General features: G+C 47.1%; 1 protein-coding gene across 4 annotated transcripts in view; it reads left to right on the forward strand.

Moving 5' to 3' along the window:
- PLXNB1 (plexin B1) overlaps positions 1 to 21,014 on the forward strand; it is a 79,584-nt gene that overhangs the window by 36,600 nt on the left and 21,970 nt on the right. For all 4 annotated transcript variants that reach the window (XM_074603402.1, XM_074603406.1, XM_074603405.1 and 1 more), the window contains 12 exons: positions 3,187 to 4,330; positions 9,332 to 9,514; positions 9,939 to 10,067; positions 11,781 to 11,881; positions 12,560 to 12,692; positions 13,394 to 13,550; positions 16,369 to 16,477; positions 16,571 to 16,679; positions 17,307 to 18,167; positions 18,595 to 18,720; positions 19,837 to 19,959; positions 20,917 to 21,010. In XM_074603402.1, coding sequence (XP_074459503.1) covers positions 3,197 to 4,330; positions 9,332 to 9,514; positions 9,939 to 10,067; positions 11,781 to 11,881; positions 12,560 to 12,692; positions 13,394 to 13,550; positions 16,369 to 16,477; positions 16,571 to 16,679; positions 17,307 to 18,167; positions 18,595 to 18,720; positions 19,837 to 19,959; positions 20,917 to 21,010 — 3,259 coding nt within the window. In that variant the 5' untranslated portion in view covers positions 3,187 to 3,196. The remainder of the gene's footprint in view (positions 1 to 3,186; positions 4,331 to 9,331; positions 9,515 to 9,938; positions 10,068 to 11,780; positions 11,882 to 12,559; positions 12,693 to 13,393; positions 13,551 to 16,368; positions 16,478 to 16,570; positions 16,680 to 17,306; positions 18,168 to 18,594; positions 18,721 to 19,836; positions 19,960 to 20,916; positions 21,011 to 21,014) is intronic.

Consider the following 21,014-nt stretch of genomic DNA (forward strand, 5'->3'; position numbering starts at 1 on the left):
CACCGGATTTTGAGTTCAACCACTGGTGGCACGAATGAGCGTTAGTTCTGCCGCTGCATTTGTCGGTGATGGTACATCTCGGACAGAGCAGAGTCTTGCAGCTTACAGGCATGACCTCCAGCCAGACAGCCAGTATTTCAGAACTCAGAAATTCCAAAGACACATGCCGATTTTACTGTGTAAGTACTGGCATAGGAAGGTTGCATTAGCTAGAAAGAAGATTAGAGATTCCTGTAAGTGGTGTAGTGTAATGATGTCTTGTGATCCTCAGCTGCTTCCAGATCAAAGACTCTCCTCCATGTCAGTGTGGCTCTGTCACAACGTAGTCAAGCTCCTGCTGTTGGATGGTCATCAGGCTATTGTTTGTTTGCAAGCATTTTAAGCTCAAAACCTGAGGAGACTCCAGACAGAGTTGCACAACAAGCCATCGTGACCTCTGCTTGATGGCTGTGCAGAGGTACCAAGGCAGTTGTGTGATTAAGGAGTTCCTTGAATAAAGTTTTCTCCAATAAAAATGGTGAGAACACATAAAAAAAATAACTTGCTTGTTGGAGTTGGGGCAAGATATCCTCTACTGATATAAACCCGAGGTGGTGTAGTTAAGTTAGAGCTCCATCCTTCAGTCTACGTGTATCCACTTGCTGGCTTTATAAATACCCCTCATCGCACTTCACAGATGACATCTCCCGCGCGATGAGGACCTCTGTCAAGTGCTACAACGCGCTCTCTCGCCACTCTGGAAAGAGACTCGCAAGGCGAGTTCAGCGCCGTTTGCGAATCTGGGTGAAGCAGAGTGTGTTCGTAGCGCTGAAAGCAGAAAACGCTAAGTGTCCCATTATCAGGGCAAACAAAAGCCCTAGTGTGCGCGCAACCTAAACACAGCGCTGGTATGGTGTGAATCGGCGGCTGCGTGGTCGGGGGCCGGGGGGGGAAGCTGCCAGCCTAGAGCCGGCATTCCTGCGTGTGGGTATATCCTGACAGTACTGCCCGCTTACCTACAATAACCATGTGAAGCGGAGCTTTTCCAGAGCTTCACAAAGCCTATATTTAATAATGTGGTGTATTTATAATACTTTCCATCCGCTGGATTTCACAAGTAGACTAATCCTCTCAACTGGTCTTTTGGTAGAGCAAAGATGCCTGTTTTACTGACAAAGGAGCTGGAAAGCAGGTTTTTGTGGGTTGTTTTTTTTGCAATAGCAGTGGAATAAAGGATGAATCTAGAGCCTTACAGTTATTGCTCTCACCATTGCTACTGTGTTTTCTGCACGCTGGGTGCTGTATAGAACGAGTGGAAGACACAGTTTCTGTGGTGAGAAGTTTGTGACCTAAAGTGGGTAAGCTCTGCGGTAAATGCTGGGGTAGTCTTCTCTTGAAATGCTGCAGATCTTTTTCCACCTCTGTGCTCTAAGCACTTCTGGACTAACAGCTTACCAAGAAGATCCAGGAGGGATGATGATGTAGGAGGGAAGTGATGATAGTTTTCTTAGCTTTAACTAGAAAATTAACGTCATCCCCAAGGAGCTGAGTTGCCAAAACGAGCACGGCAGGTTATAGATCCGTTCTGGAGGAGATACTGTACCCCTCAGCTCTGTGGAGCCCCTGGCCCAGCTTGGCATCTGTGTAGTTGTATGCAGCTTGGATACCTTGTCTGCAAGAGGGAGGGAGGGAAGGGGGTAGATTCACAGCTGCATCACCACCTACTTCTCCATTCAGATAACGTGGTACTCGTAGTGAATTATGAGTACTTGCAGCTGCTGCCCTTCCTCTGTGGGGAAAGCATTAATCTAAGTGTTGCAGGTACTTATTACCACATTTCCACCGTGCTGCGGGATTTACCTATGCTGTTCAGGACAGTTGCTCCCATCTGTGGCATGGCTTGGGTGAGTCACAGTGGATTTCAAGAGGGGTTAATCTAAAGATGGTCTGGAGAGGAGCAGAACAGGTCTGGTGGTACCCTGGGTCTATCTAACACCCACCCCATCTGGCCTTGCCTGCACTTTGAGGCATGGAACAGGGCAGGAATGGAGCATTGTCCACAGAGCAGGAGACATGTTTAAATCACCTTTTACCGTACTGGTAGAGTTGCTGTGGAGAGAAGAGTGCCAGCTCCTCCTCCTTCCCCAGAAGGCTGCGGTAACAAGTAAGCAGGATAAGGTGGTCTCCCCCTCACCTGGACATGCTGCATAACTGCCCAAGGAGATGGGGACACACAGGGGCTGGCTTGGCAGGGCCAGGAACAGACTGGTGGCTCCAGGGGGGGTGATTAGGAGCTGCTGTGACTGACTCTCTGGAGGCCTCATCCTGACATCAGGGCAGATGTTTTTGTGGGCCATGCTCAGTGGCAGAAATGGCACGAGAAGTTTCCTTCAGGAGCGCTAGTGGAAGAGCCTTAGACCCAAAAGAGGCTGTTGCTAGCCATAAGTGATAAGAAAGAGAAGTATTAATTATGATATCTAGATCAAATACAGAGCAAATGTGTTATTAGTTTGCTCTGAATTGGATCCCAGATACAGTTTATTTAAACAATGGTCCTGCAGGTTGTGTTTGTCTTGGTGGTTTGTTTTACTGTGGTGTTGCTCATTAACAATGTATGCGATGTGCTGGCTGCTGTAGGAGTGTGGTCCTTTCCTGGAGAACTTCCAATATAGCATCGTAAGAGAGAGTTTTGCGGGAGTGTGGTTAAACATGGCTCTTTTGGATGTTACAAGAGTTAGTGATCAGCTTCAATGTTTAAAGCACCTTCTGTCACAATATAGAGAGGACCTTCCTCCTTAGTTTATGTCTCTGGATTGATGAATCTGTGCTTTGGACTTTTTATTCAGCAAGTTTGATACAAGTCCCGGGCATGTGAAGGGAACCTTTCTCCAATACCACCCAGCAGTCTTTGGGAAAGCACCCGAGACCATTACTTACAGCAGTCTAGCTTCTCCTGAAGATGCTGGGCCTGTCATCTTGATGTGGAGATGATTGAGTAAAGTCTCCGATACTCCTGCAGGTCTCTTTCTGTTGGTGTTTCTGCAAATGTCCTGTGTTGGCTCTTGGTGTCTAGCTCTCTGCTTTCTGTGATTATCCATGTTCTCTTTGCCTACCTCTTATAATAAGAGTGCTATTGAAGGATTTTGATGAGTGTTAATCTTCACTCCCGGTTTATGAGGAGTTATAACAGCTTTTCCTCTCTTGCAGAGTGTTTACCATGCCTCTGGGAACGTTACTCCTTCCTGTTCTCTGTTTCTTGGGAGCAGCAATTCCACGGGGACTGCAGTATGTCACATTCTCACGCAACGCTACGAAATTCCTCCACCTGTCTATGGACTTGGAATCCGGGACCATATACTTGGGGGCCACCAACTTTCTCTTTCAGCTGACATCTGACCTGCTGCTGAAGAACGTGGTTCAGACTGGACCAGTTCTGGACAGTAAAGACTGCCTCCCCCCGGTCTCAAAGCTGGAGTGCCCTCAGGCACACCACACCGACAATCACAACAAGCTGCTGCTGGTGAACGCCGTGCAGAAGGAGCTCATTGTGTGTGGCAGCGTGCACCAGGGAATCTGTGAGAAGAGGAGCCTCACGTCCATCGACCACGTCCTCTTCCGACCAGAGAGCCCTGGTGACACTCAGTACGTTGCTGCCAATGATCCCAATATCACCACTGTGGGACTTATAGCCTACTCCAAGGATGAGGTCCCCTTGCTGTTTGTGGGACGAGGGTACACTAGCCGAGGAGTTGGAGGAGGGATTCCTCCCATCACTACCCGGAATCTTAGGGCCCATGGAGGGGATGTTCAAGCAACAGACTCTCATTCTATTTTCTCCTATGAAGAAACAGCAAAACTGGCTGTGGGCCGGCTCTCCGAGTACAACCACCATTTCATTAAATCCTTCACTTATCGCTCGAGCGTCTATTTCCTATTCTACCGTCGGGACCTCAAGTCTCAATCGCGTGAGTACAAGACTTACATCTCACGAATCTGCCTGGATGACTCTCATTATTACTCCTACGTGGAGTTACCTCTCCTCTGCCAGAGCAAAACCAATACCTACAGCCTCCTGCAGGCAGCCTATGTCACCCAGCCGGGAAAAGGCCTGGCCCAGGGGCAGCTGGACACCGAGGGGGAAGTGCTGTTTGCAGCCTTCTCTGCCTGGCAGGCTTCTTCTGGCAAACTGAGCGAGGAGTCTGCGCTCTGTGTCTATGCGATGGAGGAGGTGGATCGCCTGACCAACTGGACTAGGGATGTTTGTTACATGAGAGATGGGAAGTCAGAAGAAGGGACAGAAGTGGCATATATTGAATACGATGTCAGTTCCAACTGTGTCCAGCTGCCAGCGGTAAGTGGCTGTGCACCTTTGCCAGGCTAAAGAATAGCTTGCAACGTGTTCTTGTGTTGCTTTGTGTTCCTCAGGTCACCCCGTTTTGCGCAGATGGGTGTTGAAATCTGCTTGGGTTAAAAACCTCTGGGCTCAGGCTGTCTCTCCGCTACTGCAGCAACGCGATGCGAGAGCTGTTGCGTCGTGTTTAAGTACGGTCTGTCTCATTGCTGCTGCAGCTCTCTGCCCCACGGGGACAGGTTTCCTTGCAGAGGGAGATGGGCTGTGTGTGGCAACGGGGTGGCCTGGCCCTGAGACTGTCTCATGGCAATACCGGGGCAAGAGCACTAAAGCTACAGTTCAGGTTGTTCTTTATCAGTGTTTTCATCTCCTGGTCTGCACTGCAGGGAAGGAGAGGGGTATGTTCATGTGCACCTATGTGTTGAGAAGGGAATTTAAGGGGTGTGCTGGGTCCCTGTTACTTATGGTGAGGTGCATCTCACAACAACTGCCTGCAAGGGCACTCAGGAGCAAAAAAGAATATAACAAAAAACAAGTGTCAACAAAATCCTGATTTTCTATTAGTCTTGCAGTATTTTGTGCCCAGGGAAGACCACCTCCTGACCTGGCGATTCTTTGTCTCCAGAGCTGTAAGAGGTGATAATCCTTTAAATTCTGTGGCAAAGGCATGACGGGATGTTGCAGGATAAAAATGCGAACTGAAGTGGCTGTGACCCTGAACCCTTGCAGTCTGTCAGCCACGCTGGCTGGTGCCATGGTATCGGGGACAGTGACACGAACATAGGGCAGCAGCGTTCTCCTGGGGCGGTGCTGGATGCTGTGTCCTGGCGTGAGGCTCTGTGGTTGCGAGTAGCCTGTTTTCACCGAGGGCGTTGCTAGTCCTTAGCAGAACAGCATGTTATCTTGTGTCTTCCTTCTACAGAACAGGCTGTCCAGATAATTGCCTCTTCCCAGCCTTGTGCTACAAAGAGCAAAGTGGTACCACAGAGCTTTGGAAGTCGCCGAGTTTGGATGTGTGATCCAAAACCAGTTTTAAAATTATGGTTTTTCTTTCAGTAGCTAAAGCTGACTGTAGAATGCTTGTGGGACAGGGAAAGGGTGAAGAGCAGACTTGGAGCAGGACAAATGTAAGGTCGGGAGGAGTACGTAAGAGTTGGGAAGCAAGAGACTGCCCAGCCTGATGTCCTGCTTTCACTGTATTTCTTAGTGGTGCCCCATGTGTCCTTTGGGGGAGTTAAATGTCAAATTGATGTAAGCACTTTAGAAAAATCCTTCCTTCAAAATGATGTAGAGTCCCCCTGTAGCATTTGATCCAGTGGGGTGCGCAGGGTGGGAGGAAAAGGCCAGTCGTGGCTATGTGATTCCTGGCGCGTGATCCCGGGGTCCCAGCTGCACGGGTTGCCGCTAGTGGGCCGACTAAAGTACAGCGTCTTATTAACAAGTGTGTCCAGTGATACGTAAATGTCCTAACAAACTTTATCCTTCACCATTCAGTGCATGGTAGCGGTTGTCGTTAAGATTGTGTCTAACAACGCGTAAGGGTCTGTGCCAGCTCCAGCCCGCTCCATTCAGTGCTGAGTGGAAGCGGCTGTCAGTGAACATTTTATGCAGAAACCGTTTTAACTCGGTTTCAACGGTGGCAGCTTGTGCTGTATGTAAGGATAATGCTAATTAATTTCACATTTTTCTGCCTCCAAAGCAGCCTGCGCACAAAGTGTGCCCTTTTCCCTAGTTAGCACTGCCTCCTATTTTTAGTCCATCGGGACAGACTAAGATTGGGGGTTACAGTTCAATACAATCTCTTCTACTGGAAAAAAAAAAAGCTTGTTTTTCTAAGAATTTCAGAACCAGTTAATTTGTTCTAAGTTTGCTGGAGATCCATTAGTCTTGAGAAGCAGGAGACTCTGTATGTGCTGTTAGTGACTTGATAATTGGAAGCGTGAAACGTGTTTCTGCAAGGCTTGGGAAGGCTGCATATCTTCTGTGGGTGTAGTTTTCAAGGTATGCGACTTGTCCTTTTGCACCGAGCTTTGTCCTCTTCGTGCATAGATACAGATTATTTGTCCTATTGTTGCTTCTCACCTGCGTAATGCAGGAAGCGCACACCAGAATTCATGGCAGCAGCTTCATCTGAACTCGCCGCATCACACTGCGTGATCCCTGAAGTGTGTTTTCTGCAACGTTGCCAAGATGTTATTCACTGAAAACAATTCAAACAGCTTCCATGTAAATTTATATAAGCCCTTTATACAATTATCATGGTCTTAATCCTGTAGAACGGAACAAGTTTCAGCTCTTGACTGCGATTAACTGCGCCGCAGACAGTCCCTGCGAGGCTGGGGGCCGGCTGTGCCAGTGCACGGGTCACGTTGGTTTATGGTGGATAAATGTTGTGTGTGTGAAGTCACTTGCCGCTGGCATCACATATAGGTAACGGTAGTGCTGAGCACGACTGGGGTACAACTATTTCTGACTTCTGTGCGTTTTTTTTTTAAGCAAACTTTCAAAAACCGGCCTCAGTAGTGACATCATTAGGCTCCAGCATTTGTCTGAATCGATACAAAAGTTGCAAAAGATAGCTAGAATCCCATTGAAAATAAACACTTGATGCTTTTGAGTATGGAAATTTGGCTGTGACTCGCTTCCTAATAGATCTTACAGGAAACGGACAACTGGAGAAATAGAAATCTTTAAGTTACAAGAAGGTGGTTGGAACTCCCTGAAAGGAGGTTGTAGAGAGGTGGGGGTCGGTCTCTTCTCCGAAGTAACAGGCGATAGAATGAGAGGAAATGGCCTCAAGTTGCGCCAGGGGAGCTTCAGACTGGGTATTAGGAAAAATTTTTGCACTGAAAGGGTTATTAAGCATTGGAACTGGCTGCCCAGGGAAGTGGTTGAGGCACCATCCCTGGAGGTATTTAAAAGGTGGGTAGACATGGTGCTTAGAGATGTAGTTTGGTGACGGTTCTTGTCAGAGTCAGGTTGATGGTTGGACGTAGATGACCTGAAAGGTCCCTTCCAACCTAGGCAGTTCTATGATTCTATGAAGCAGCTTAAGAATCAAGCAGCAGAGATGCCGAGAAAAACATTTCTGTCACTACAAATGAATGATAGCTTAGAGGACGGTAAAAACTTACTGCAGGGGGGTTGGACTAGGTGACCTCTAAAGGTGCCTTCCAACCCAACACATTCTATGACTCTATGAACTAACAATCATTAAAAGTTGTAACCTCCTCTGAGGCTTTCAGTCAGAGCCTTACGCCTAGCGTGATGAAAATCAGTTAGATTAGTATTTGAAAAGAAAACAATAAAGCATCATAGAGAAAGTAGTGCTTGTCTAAGTGGCATGGTTTCTTTTGTGGAACCTCTGTGTCGAGCCTTGCTTGCCTGCTATAATAGTAATACATTTGAGAAGTGAATGGAAGTCAGCAGGTTAAATATATTTTACCGTGGGAATTCCATAGGCTCTGTCAAAACTCCTGATCATTTTTAGTTCCTTCAGGAAGCAGCCAAGTATAAAAAAAAAAAAACCCCAACCAAACCAAACAACCAACCAAAAAACCCCCTCCAAACAACAATAAAACCCAGAGAAATGGGAGGGAGGGGGGTGGGAAAAAGGGTCAGGTTTTCCCTGGGGTTGGTGAGGGAAGATGAGCAGATGCCTCAAGAATGTCACGTTGTGTCGTTATCGCCGATCTCCGGCGGGGGCGGCTCCATTGCCTGGTGCCGGATGGTACCGTGCAGCTCAGCGCTGCCAAATGCAAAGCCACGGACATCAGACAGAAGCAATACACAACCCTGCTCACAAGGAGTCTAAATTCAACCACGTTGCCCGAGGCAAGAGAGGGAGCTGGAGTCGGCATGGACTGCACAGTTAATGCCTCTGCTCCACACGCAGCTTCCTAAGAGTAATTAGTAAGGGGCTGGAGAGGAGGAGGGTGAAAATGTTACCCGTAAGGGATTCCATGATGAAAATCATCAGTTTACACAAACTACATTGTTTAAAGACAAGCCACTAATTGATTAAAAAATGGTGGGTTTAATAATAATTGTTGGGTGAGCAATCCTGCATTCAGTCTCCAAAAGGATACTGTAAAATTAAAGTAGACGCAGAACGAGGTGTTAAGAAAGACATAAAGCAATGGAGGAACTGTCCTAGACAAGACTGAGTTTGTTACTTAGGAAAAAAATGAATCATAATGGAATATTGCCTCTCTCTATATACAAATAGTAAATTGGCAGCTTTTATTCTCTTTCCTTTTGAATTCAGTAAGCAAAGGTTTGGTGGGACTGGGAGGGATCTAACTGGAACAGAAGGATGACTGTTTTTGCACAGTGCTGTGGAGTTAATTTTCAGAAATCTCACAAGGCTCAGAAGAATTGAAGCAGTGTGCAGAGATGACTCTTGTTTTGACTTTTTGTGGGTCTCTGGCTTTATGTGCTCTGCGCTTTCTGTGTGTAGTTAGTAAGCTCTTTGGAGCAGGCTGTGTTCCACCCTGTGTTTATGTATGTCTGATGCTTTGGGGTTCTACTTCAGGCTTACAATTTGTAGGTTATGCAACAAAACCATGGAGGCGATGCTTGTGACCAGTTGGTTTTGCACTGAAAGCAGAAATTCACATCTTCCTGTTTTGTTCTGAAAAATACAATGAGTCTTTCCCAAAGCTGTATCATGGCAGTGTATAGCCAGTAATGGTTTTTGGAGAACTTTAGAATTTAGAAGAGTTTCAGTGCATTTCATTACTGGTGCTGAATGGACTTGACTGAATTCTGCAGGATTCTGTGAGGGTTCAGACAGCTGACACACCTAAACTAATTATTAAAATTGGGTTTTTTTTATTCTCAGTCAAAAACCTTAGAGGGGTTTAAGTCAAATTCACTGCTGGGGCACCCGTTTAAGAAATTTGGGTGTAAGGGGATGGTGAGAAGTATTAAAGGTGCTAATGTTCCTTGTGTCCGTATTTTTGTACTGATTTCCACTTTCTTTCCACTCCCTGAAAAAAGGACACCCTGTATGCGTACCCCTGTGGCTCTGACCACACTCCCAGCCCTATGGCCAGCCGGGTGCCCTTGGAAGCAGCCCCCCTCCTGGAGAAAACAGAGGCCCGTCTGACAGCTGTGGCAGTGAATGTGGAAGATGGCCACACCATTGCTTTCCTGGGAGACAGCAGAGGGAGACTGCACAAGGTATGATCTGGATGCGGCAGGAAGCAAAGAAGATAAAGCTAATCAGGGATGCTCAGGTGGAAGGGGAAAAAAAGCAATTTCTCTTGTCCCTTGGGAAGTCAGGTTCCTACTAAAGATCAGTACCATCAGATGGTCTCTTCTCACGCTCTGCTGACCGTTGAGAATGTGAATGCCCCAAACGTTGGTCATGATGCCTTTGGTTACATCTGCACTGAGCCAGCATCAGGGCTGGTGTGTCCTATGTGGTTTGTGCAGGTATTGCTGGGCACATGCGTCATGCGCCTGAAGTCACTGCGTTGAGATTTTGGTGGGAGGTTGAAATCCTCACACGCAGCAGTGGTTCCAACTTGTTCCTCATGTAGGACAGGTGCCCCCAACTCCTGCTGTGATACTTTGCCTGCGTACAACTGTGACTGTCTTGCAGGTGTACTTAGGAGCGATGGGAGCTGCGCATATATACGCTTCTTTAGCTATCCAGTTAAACAGCATGGTGAGCGGAGACCTGCTCTTTGACCAGTCGCAGGAGCACCTCTTCGTCATGACCCAGTCAACGGTAAGAGCAATAAAATCCCTTCCACACAAGAGTTGAAAGCATTTGAGGTCCAGACAAACTACTGACGGGAGTGGGGGAGGCAGAGAGAGAGAAACGGTGTGTATAGCCAAGCCTGTGCTGGGCAGCACCTGCCTGCTGCTCCGGCTTACAGGGACGGGGATGGGCCTTTTGCAAAAGCTGGAGGAAGTGTGGAGGAAGTCTTGTTATCCCAAACCATGGCCTGTTTGCATGTGCATTTCCGTAAGTCAGGCTGTATCAGCAGTGATGGAGGAATGTGAACTGCACGCTATAAAAGGCTGCTCTATTGGCATGAAGACAAGGGGCCGCAGATTCCTGGGTTCCTCTGTATTGAGCATCTCCATCTGAGCAGAAGAGTGTGAGCCTTCTGGGTTCACAAGTAATATGGCCTGTCTTGGTTTTGCAAAAGATTAAAAAGAGAAAAGGGAGATTTTGTGTCATTAAAACTGTGGTACTTCTCCTGTTTTTAATCGGTTAAAAGATTAAGCTGTTCTTCTGAAGGTATGTAACCTACAGAAAGCAGAAACGTGTGGGAAATGTCTTCAGATAGCAGAGGTGCGCTCTGACCGGGGATATAGTAACAGTCTTGCAGATGCAATCAAGCTGTATGAGGAACTATGCGAGGCACTTTTCCCTCGTCTTCTGCTGCTTTCTGTAATTCTGTTTGTGCCCAATGGCAGCTGGAGGAGGAGAGTCATTGTGATGCCTCAGGCTCCTGGGATATTGGTGTCTGCTGTGTAGGAAATCCAGCTGCGGATACTTTGGGACGATTTGTACAACACCATTCATATCAGCTCCTTGAGCTGGAAAGAAAAGGATCCTCCTAGCAAAGGAAAAGCAGCCCTTGAGTTGCTCTGAAGGAAAGAACAAACAAAAATGAGAACGTGCTGGGAAACCACTGCTTCCCGTCATCCCCCTCCCAGTGCACTTTGAGATACTCAGAAATTTTGTGACACTTCAAAGGAGGAGTTGAAATCTTTGAGTGGAAGAAGATTAGGGAAATCTGAAATATATCCTTAACAGTAATTGTTCTGTCAATAAAAAAATGCAAATTACATCATGTACTTAGCAAAAGTAATAGGTTGGGGATTAGAAGTTGGTATTTTAAAGTAACTGACAGTGTAGTAGTTGAAGTGTAGCAGCGGATTAGAGAGGGCAAGAGGCTGAAATCAGCAAGGATAGTAAGTTAAAGCAGAAGTATTTTGCAAGTAAAACTTACCCCCAGATGGCAGAAGGGTTTTGTTCCACATTGATCAAAGCTTCTTGGTCTACTTTCAGTGAAAATGGTAGTTCTGCCCCGTAGAGTTGGGCAATAGGGCATTCAGAGGCCTCAGCTGGAGCTGCTGTCTCCGGCTTCAGTCACCTACATGTCAAGAGAGATGATCTCCCATGACTGAGTCCAGACAAGCAAAAGTGAATGGTATTCAGTCTGCTATTCCGTGATCCATTTTGTTAAAATATAGTTTTATCACTAAATAAAGTCTCCTTATTGCAAAATGTGTCACAGATAACCCGTGGCCATTCAGATGGGCTCTGGAAGCTTGTTCCTTTTTTCTTTAGTTTTATGCAACATTGGGGATTAAGAAGTTTCAGTGAGTATGGAGATGATGGGACTTGCTAGCTGGGCAGAAGAAGCCATAGACCTGGGGCCTGTGCTGTATGTGCTATATTTTCTCCGATTTCTTTCTCTGACAGGTGGTAAAGGTTCCCATACTGGAATGTTCCCTGTACTCAGACTGTGAATCCTGTCTGGCGCTGAAAGATCCCTACTGTGGCTGGTGTGTCCTTCAAGGACGGTAAGAATCCCTAGTCACCTGCAAGGATTTTGGAGGGATGGTGCTTAGGGATTGTCTCCACTTAGTCTCTTCCTTGTGCCTGTGTGTCTGGATTTAGTCTGGGTTTAGTTCCTTTATGGGATATTCTCTCTAACTTACCACTCCTCTGTCTGCCTTCCTAAAACACCGCCAGCAGTCACAGTTGCACACAAGGGTGTCTTCCCATTGCTTTTTGGATCTTTGGTCACCATGCTCCTGCCGAGGGGATTTCAGCCTGTTTTAGTCTGACTGCAGCTCAAACGGCCTCATTTCAAATGTAGAGAAACTATCTTATCTCTTCTCCTGGAGTCACTCTCTTATCTAGGACTCTCTTTCACTTCTTGCTCCCCTACTGATGATGATGAATGAGGAATGGTTTATTCCAGCATGTATGTCTTCTTGCTGGCTCTCTCTCCCTACAGAATGCCATAGAAACTAGTTCATGACTCTTGAAGCCTGCAAAGTGCCTCACCATCTATATTTTGGCAATAGTTCATCCTATTATTGAAGGTGGCGGGAGGCTGGGACTTCCATGGCTCGCGTAGCAGCTTCCCCAAGACTCTGGCCGACCTTCAGACAGCCAGTGTTGGCTTGGAAGCCCAATGTGTCCTGCAAGAGCTGCACAGATCTCTCATAGGGCTTCTCGCTCTTTCCCTGCAGGTGCAGCCGTCGCTCTGAGTGCTTGCGGTCCAGGTTGAGTGAGCAGTGGCTCTGGAGCTTTAACTCTACACAGCAGTGTCTGGCTGTCCAGTCACTAACTCCAGCCAACATCAGCAGAGAAGAAAAGAGAAATGTGAGTGGTGATGATCAAGCATGTAGAAAGTCTCCTGCAAACTCTGAGGAGTCACAAGTCTTCCTGTTGCTTTCAGTGGGGTACTGAATCACTGAGCCTTCAAGCACATGTTGTCTGCCTCACATAAGGGACTTATCTCCTGGTACAGCCAAGCTGTTAATGTCATTGTTTTTTCCCATAAAGCTAAATGTCCTTGCCTGCTAAGAGTTACTGAGTGTTCTAGACTAGTTGATGACTGCTTGGGTGGGGTTCCTCCTTAGCTTTCTATCTATAAGGTGCCCATGTTTGTGGTTTCAGTGTTTCTGACATTTGCTGTCAGGAAGATCTGACAAAGCTACCCAAAATTACGGCTTCCATCTGGCATCTGAGAGCTAAGCTAAGCTCTGAAAAGCTAAGAAGGTGCTGCAGTGTTTTGAAGTCTGTCGTCGTGTCAGGAGGTGGCAAGAACATGTCTTTTGCTAGAGAGTTGGGCAAAGGTGGAAGTTGCCAATTGCTTGGTGGATGCCAAGTTCAGTTTGGGAATGGCAAGAGGTGATGAGTGGAACAGTCAGTCCCAGGAGGCATTATAGGAAAATGGGTGTAAACACAGACAACTACTTTATGGGTCTCTTATTTTGAAAAAATAGAACCAGAAAATTCAATGAAATAAAGAAGAATGTGTTAGAGGGCAAACTATTTACTGTATATCATTGAATTGGTAGATATTCCTGGCTATCCCGGACTTACCTTCTCTGCGTGAAGAAGAGTATTACTCATGTTACTTTGAAGATTATGAAAGCCCAGCAGTTCTGACAGAGTCAGGCATCATGTGTCCTTCTCCAGATCCCAGCCAAGCACCAGCTTTGCCAACAGGAACAGGTCAGTGAAATGCTTTAAATGGAGCACGATAGCTCTGATAACATTGTTGGGAGAAAGTACATTGTAGGTCCGTCAGATTGCCAGGATTAACAGCCATGAATGTATGTGGTGTCAGCAGGTGTTCACTTCATTCTGTCATAATATCTGTTTGCTTTCTACTCGTGTGTCACACACATCCTGTGCTATTTTGGGATGTTGCCAAATTCCGATGCCAAATTCTGGTATTTGGAAAGGAGATCCTGCTTGAAGGGTTGTGTGCAAATCTGAATATGATCTGAAATGCAGTCAGGAGCGGTGGCTGGTTTGGTAGCTCTGTCGTAAATCTGGAGAGAGAACTTAAATACTGCCTTATTATTTAAATCAAACAAAATGCAAACCTTCTCAAAATCCGCGCAGTAATGGGAGAAGGAAGTACGTGTGAGGAAAGGCAGGAAGAGACCCACAGTCCTTAAAGTTAGAAATGAATCTGCAGTGCAGCATAACCTCAGAAAATACATAGTCAGCTTTCTATTACTGTGAATAACGAGTGGCTGAGTATTGCTAATTGGCCGCTCTAAAGAACCTGGAAATTTCTCAGTATATAGTTGTTGCATTGGATTTTACCCAGCCTGTCAGAGTGAGCTCTGATGAGCTGATCTCTTCAAAGAGCTTGTCCGTCTGAAGTAAAAGGCAGGTGCCGGCTGGGAAGCATTCCACGCGATTCACCTAAATGGCTGAACAGATTTTCCGTGCAAGTATACAGCTGGTCTGAAGCAATCTCCATGGACATAACGTGACAGCAGAACCCAGCTAACACACTCGCTCAATCTCAACCGCCTTCATTTTCAGCATTATTTACAGTATTATTATATCTGTTGGCTTTCACGCTGCTTTAGTCTGTAACAAACTAACCAGGTCTCCATTCAGGGCGGTCAGGCACCGAGGGAAGTGGCTTCACGCACTGCCCCGACAGGCAGAGTGGGCGGGATTGGCTTCCCTGTTTAGTTCTGCAATCGTGGGCCTGAATTCAAGAACAGTTGTGAAAAATCAGTCTAGATAAAGCAACAGTCTACTTCTCATTATTCCAGGCTTCAGATATTCTTATTGACTCCTTTGTAAGTCAGTCTTGCTTTTATTTCAAGACTCCATAGGTGCTTTACTGATGCTATTTTCATATTGCATCTCTGGGGCTTAACAAGTTGCTTCTGTTCTCTAGCCTAAACTTGCTCGTAGATGGTTTGTGTCCGTTTGATCTATTTATGTTGTCCTTTTACTTCCACAGCTCTTCTCCCACTCAGTGAACTATGGCCAGGCGTCCTTAGCACAGTTTTGCCGTGTTAACTGTGGCAACTTTTTCTGTGTGTTTCTGGCTTCTGTGCTCTGCTAAGATGTATTTGAAGCTGGTAATCGGAATCATAAACTGTTTTATAAATGAGGTCTCATCAGGGCCTTGGATACCAGCACTTGCCTAGTCCTACTTATAATACTTTTCCCAGCTCACTAAAATATTTGCCCTTTTTTTTTTTTCAGATTTGTTTTAAAGGTTGCATACCAGCTCATCTGTCACTCTAAGCTGTTGAGCTCCAAGTTGATAGCAGAAACTCCTGCTCTCAATTTGCAAGTGCTCGACCTCATCTTCTGTACTGTCGAACGGCATTATTGGCATAGGAAATAATGGCCCTTTTGGAGGAAGGAATATTTATAAATATGGTGTCATAACCCTGAAATCCTGGGAGGTGTTAGCCGTTCTACCACTGCCAAATGCAATCACCTCTATGACAGCGATGGGAGTTGACAGTACTGCAGTGACTCCTGCCTCCAGCTGCATACGATACCCTTATTTTCTCCTAATCGTGGGTTTTTGTACACACCTCATCTTCAGCTATTTTACTAGCATACTGCTTCACTTGTCATCCGAGCAGGAACCAAGCTTAGGCCTGACCGGTCCTTCACCAGACATGTTAATTCTTGGGTTGTGAATAGAGCTTGCTTGCAAGCGGAGGTCCGAATTCTGTGAGAGGAACGATGGACAAGCTTCTTGTTACTTACTTTTATAGCAAGCTGTCTTGGACAAACGGCAGCTCCTGGAGTTGATCAGAGCATGGAATACGTTCCTATTATTTGGAGAATTAATACCCAACTCTAGGATTGGGGGCATTTGTCTGGAACAAGATTAATTAGCTGTTTTAGTACTGTCATATGCAAACTATCTCCTTCAGGCTTGTGCTATCAGCTGCAGTAAGTTTTGACCATCTCTGCAGCTATTTGGTCTATCAGAAAACAGTGATAGTCTCTTCCCAAAGAGAACTGGGCTATCCTGAGGCTTGTAGTTAACATGAGACCTGGATTTAAAGCAGATAAACCTTTAGTCATTGCAAGTCAGATTACAAGTCTTGTAAACCTCTTCACTGACTCACTTCTTAGTCTGGACATAGAACAAAGCTCTCAAGGTGAAGGCAGTATGTGAAGGGCAAGTCAGTTCTAAGGGTTGGGTTTTCCTTTGGATGACAAAGGAAGACAATCAGCTTTGAGCCTGGAATGTTACGTCTTCCTCTAATACAGAGATGGCAGTGAAATTATAGCAGATAAAGATGGAGGGATCTTCAGACTAGTCTTCCTTCCCATGGGTTGGCAAGAGCTATCATAAACTACTCCTGACAAACTTGTCCAACCTGTTTTTAGTGTCCGTAGGATAATCCAGTGATTGAGATGCTGGAAGCATGGAAGGGAAACTGTCTCCAGGTTTGACAGTGTCTTTCCTAAAGCATGCTGTGTCTCTTAACAATATGGCAGACTTGTCGTGGCTCCATTGCTAAGAAGTTTTTATTTTCATTTTCAGATCACGTCACCATAAAGCTCGTAGTGCGTTTCCATGACATCTTCATTGCTTCTGTGGACTTCTCTTTCTATGACTGTGCTGCAGTGGCCCTGCTGTGGAAATCGGCACCGTGAGCACCTGCCTTTTCTTGTCTGTAGTTACAGGGAGGGTGGCTGTCCCTTCCTGAGTTGTCTTAGCAGCTGCTTTTCTATCATTGTTCCAGGTGTCAGAAGTGTGTGAGCAGCCTCTGGGGATGTAACTGGTGCATCCAGCAGCACCTCTGCACCCACAAAGCAGCCTGTGAGGAAGGAACCATTATCTACAATGAAAGGGTGCGTCTCCTACTCGTTCCTAGTCCTATGTGCTCTAACAGCCTCAGCGAGTTGCAGTGGGTCAGATCTCTTCTCACATAAAATAGCAGCTGCCGGTCGCGTCAAGCCAGGAGGTGAGCTGCCGGAGCAAAGCCTCCTCTTGGAGCGACACAAGGTTCCGTGTCCCTGATGTTACGAGGCCTTGCTAGGTTCTTGGGGAAGTGCCATCAGATGAAGCAGGTCACCCTTCTCCTGGGGTTATCCAGCCTGTGTTTTCAAAGCGAGGGACAAGAGCAAGCTGGCAGGGAGGCTGTGGGTCGGAAGGTGGAAGAGATGCCCAGTTTGTGGCTGCCACAGGTGACCTTGCAGTTTTGTGGGGGTTGAAGGCAGGCAGACCTCCCTCTGCATGGAGGCGAGTGCAGGCATCTGTGGGAAGAGGGAATGTTGCTGATCATCTGCACTGTGAGCATTCCCCCGCCTTATCCCAAGAGAAGGTGGCATGAGATGTATCTCTCATTGAAATCCAGAGGGTGAAGCAGCTTCTTGTGAACACTGCTTTGGGAAGTAATATGGAGCGTTTTTCTGCTTGGGTTATATACTGTGTTGTTTCTTTCACTCTTCTCACCCCATCATGTTGTTTTTCTCTAGGCCCAGATCCCAACCTCAAGTGTGTTTCCTTCTTCAGCAGCTCCCCTGACCAAGTCCTCTACCACAGCCCCGACCGCGACCACAAAACCCATCACTCCCCCCATGCGTGTGGTACCGAGCACTGTGCCCCCCACAGAGCCCAACCACATCACACTCTCCGCAGCCTCAGATGTGACGACTGAGCCTACAGAAGTCCTCAGTTATACCTACTTGACGCTCTCAACCGAAGCGGCCTCTCTCCAGGCTGTCACAGAATTCCCTTTACCACCACCAGCAGACAAACCTGCTGTCACTGTGCTAGAGACAACTTCTCCTGCTGCATCCGTCCTCACCAGCCCATCCAAAAACGTGAATCACGCAGCCTTGCCCACTGAAGGGCCAGCCACTGTCCAGGAGCCACGGCACACCAACCCACCCACCACCATAGTGGGTAGCCCTCTGCACACATCTGCAGCAGCAGTAACACCTTCCCCTCATGTCACCAGTTTCAAGTGGCCTCCGAGTTCTTTTCCTACCACAGAGGCGCTGACGTCTGCCAGCCCATCTCCCCAAACCCCCAGCCAGGTGCCAGGGGGTCCTGCTGCCTCTGATGGCTCTCCCAGATTGCTGGGAACTGAACTACCTGCTTCAGAGCCCCCGCCGTCAACTCCCCCAGACTGGCTGCTGGAGGAAGGCACGGAGCTCCAGGACACAGAGGACTGGATGGATTTGCTGCAGGCTGAGAACGACACGTCTCCTTTCTCTGCTTCTACTCTTCTGTCGGGTGATGGCGATTCCTCAGAGAGGGATGTCCCTGACTTTCCCAGGATCCTCCACCCTGACCTCGACTATCAGTATGATGCCCCTGAGTTTTGGGAGGAGGTAAGTTGCAGGGCTTTGAAATTCACAGTCTAAGGCTGTAACACTTTGAAGTTTTCATACAGATTGCTGCTCTAGTATTTCAGCACACGGGAGAGGCTGTGCCCTCTGACAGTGTAGAAGCTGCCCGCTGTAATGTGCAGAGTGAGAAGTGACAGCCTGAGGAAGAAAAATGTTTGCGAGGTTCTCGGGTCTTGTATAAACGCCGCTGGCCTGAAGGTGGCATCTGCTGTGATGTCCAGCATATTCACAGCTTTCTGCACTTCACCTCTTTGGGCTCTTGCATTGCTGTTTTGTAACTTTGTGGTAAAGAAGCACAGCCATGTCTTCGTTCAGGCAGGGCTTGTTTCTCTGTTGGTGTGTTAGGCTTTGATTCCCTGTATCAGAGCCATGGAGTTCTTTTTCTCTAAACACCTGCATTTGTTTTCAGAATGAAGAACTTATCTGGGGTCCAGATGCGTGTCCCTGTGTGCAGGGAATCCAGGGATCTTCGCTGTTTCCAGTCAACGTGGCGAGGAAGATAACGCTGCTGGGGAAAAACTTCCACCTCTATCAGGTAGTCAGCCAACGTCTTCAGCATTGAGAAACTCTATCAGTGCAGAGCGCTGTTTGGGCAACTTGTCCACTGGACTGCTAAAAGTACGTGTAAGAGAATTGTGGCTCTGCCTAGGTTTCTCCTGTTTGCAGAAAGACCTAGAGGAATGACCTACTTCTGTGAATAAAGAATTGCATAGCTGGATGTATTGGTGGGTAGAAGGTTGCTCAGGGAAAGGGGGAGCACAGGTGTGCACCAGCCAGCTGGAGAAGATCTGCATGCGTTCGGATTAGGTTGCCCCTGTGCTGCACTGCAGACGGTAGTTCTTGGAATAACTTCCTGATGAATCTCTGCTGATTGTTTGTGTCTCCGTGAGCTAAAGATAAGGCATCTGTTCCCTTTCCTTTCTGGCATGCTCGTGTTAATGTGGCTATTCCTGTCATACCTGAAACTTCCTCAATGGGGAAAACCACCCTTGAAAGCTATGTTTCTTGGGTGTGCCTCTGGTAAAAATTCACTTTGCTTCTCAAGACAGAAGACTGATTTAGTAACCTTTTACAAACAGCCACCTCAGAACGTGCAGCCCACAGACTAATGGTTACTTTATATGTTAAACCTGATAAACAGTGCTGCTCAGAGGAGCAGAGCTGGTTACAGATGCATATCCATCCTTTTTTACATGAAGTGTCTAAGCAATTCCATGGAAGATTTACAGGGGAGAGAGAAGAAAAATGCACTTAGTGTTTTTTGAGGTGCACTGCCCTAATCCGCACGCTCCACTCTTCGTTTCCAAGCTAGCGTTTCACAGACACATACAGGCATAACTTCACAGTCCCGCTGGTTTCTCTTTAATTCCTCCTCCTGTGCTGAGCTCTCTCCGCACTGACACACACGTGCTCCCTTCTAGGTGTTTTGGGTTTTGTTGGTTTACCTTTCATACGTGGAGGCAGTGACAGCATAGAGAGCCCTTGAATATATAGCATAGAGTTGGCGCAACGAAGGGAATGAGAGGAGCACGCTGCTTGCCCAGTCAGTGGCTTGGTAAAAGGCACGGCATCAGAGAGGCAGGAGCGCGCTGCCGTGTAGCAGGAAGCTCTGTGTGGTCGAGAAATGGTGCCACGTGTATCTTCTCTGCAGGACCAGCAGTGGGACTATGAGTGTGTCCTGAATTTGGAGGGGAGGACAGTGGTGATGGATGCCTACGTGGAAGGAGAAGAAACAAACCAGTCCCTCTGTTATATCACCTGCCAGATGAATCAGGTGAGTGCTTGGAATGCGATGCCATTTCAGAGCTCACACTGGTGCTGTTTTGCTCAGCAAAACAGCAGGATGGAAGGCAAGCTGTCTGGGGGAAAGAGCACATTTTTCAAAAATATTTGTAGAATATTTGGCGCTATGGGGCTCTCACCTGTGATGCTGCTGCCTGGTGGTACTGGTATCTTCAACTTGCAGGAAGGTTGTTCAGTCTGAGCCACGCTACCTCTCGCTGCATTTGCCATTGTACGGGATGCTGCCAGGACGGTGCCGCTTTTGCTTGAGCTTGCGGCAGTCTCTCTGCATCGTCACTTCCGTGATGGTGGTTCTCTTGTGAAAAGAAAAACACTATTAATACCAATTTTGTTCTTAGTGGTGGAAGCTGGCCTGTGAATTGTAAGATTAACAGGCAAAATTAAAACAGCCGTGTACGTTTCTGGATGATGTGTGCATTTCACTTGGCAAAATTTGCAAGCAGAGGTGATATTTTTAGTTCACAAACTCATATAGTTAGAGGAGAGGAAGAACATAGGCTCTTGTGCACACCAGTCCTGCAAACCGATTGTAATCCTGCATCTTCAGCTCTACTGAAATTGCAGAAATGCCAGCTTGAGCAGTTTTCTGAGCAGGTGGCTTGTAGACAGGAATTAGCCGCTTAGGAATGCCGTTGGGAAGCTAGACAAGTATTATTGTGAGCACATATTTGTTCTCAATGTTCGTCCTAGTTGAAGCAATGCCTGCTGCTCTTTCTAGAGCAGAATCGTGGCTGCGTGAACCGGCGAGGACAGGCCTGTGCTGCCACTGTCCCAGCTAACACAGCCTTGTCTGCATTCTCAAGAAGCTCCGTATAGGCTGTATGTGCCGGTGCGCTATGCAGGATGGATGCTGATGCTTTTTGCCTATTCAGCTGCCTTGTTTGTGCCTCTATTAAGTCCTTTGTCTTGATGGTCTTTGTCTTTGCAGTACAGTTACACGGCGCCTCAACTCGAATTCAACGCTGTGGTGTTTGTGCAGAGGCAACGACACCTTCGAGTGGACAGTGCTGCGGATCTTCACGGTAG

Source organism: Larus michahellis, chromosome 10 (assembly GCF_964199755.1).
Source record: "Larus michahellis chromosome 10, bLarMic1.1, whole genome shotgun sequence".
In the NCBI taxonomy this organism is placed as follows: Eukaryota; Metazoa; Chordata; class Aves; order Charadriiformes; family Laridae; genus Larus; species Larus michahellis.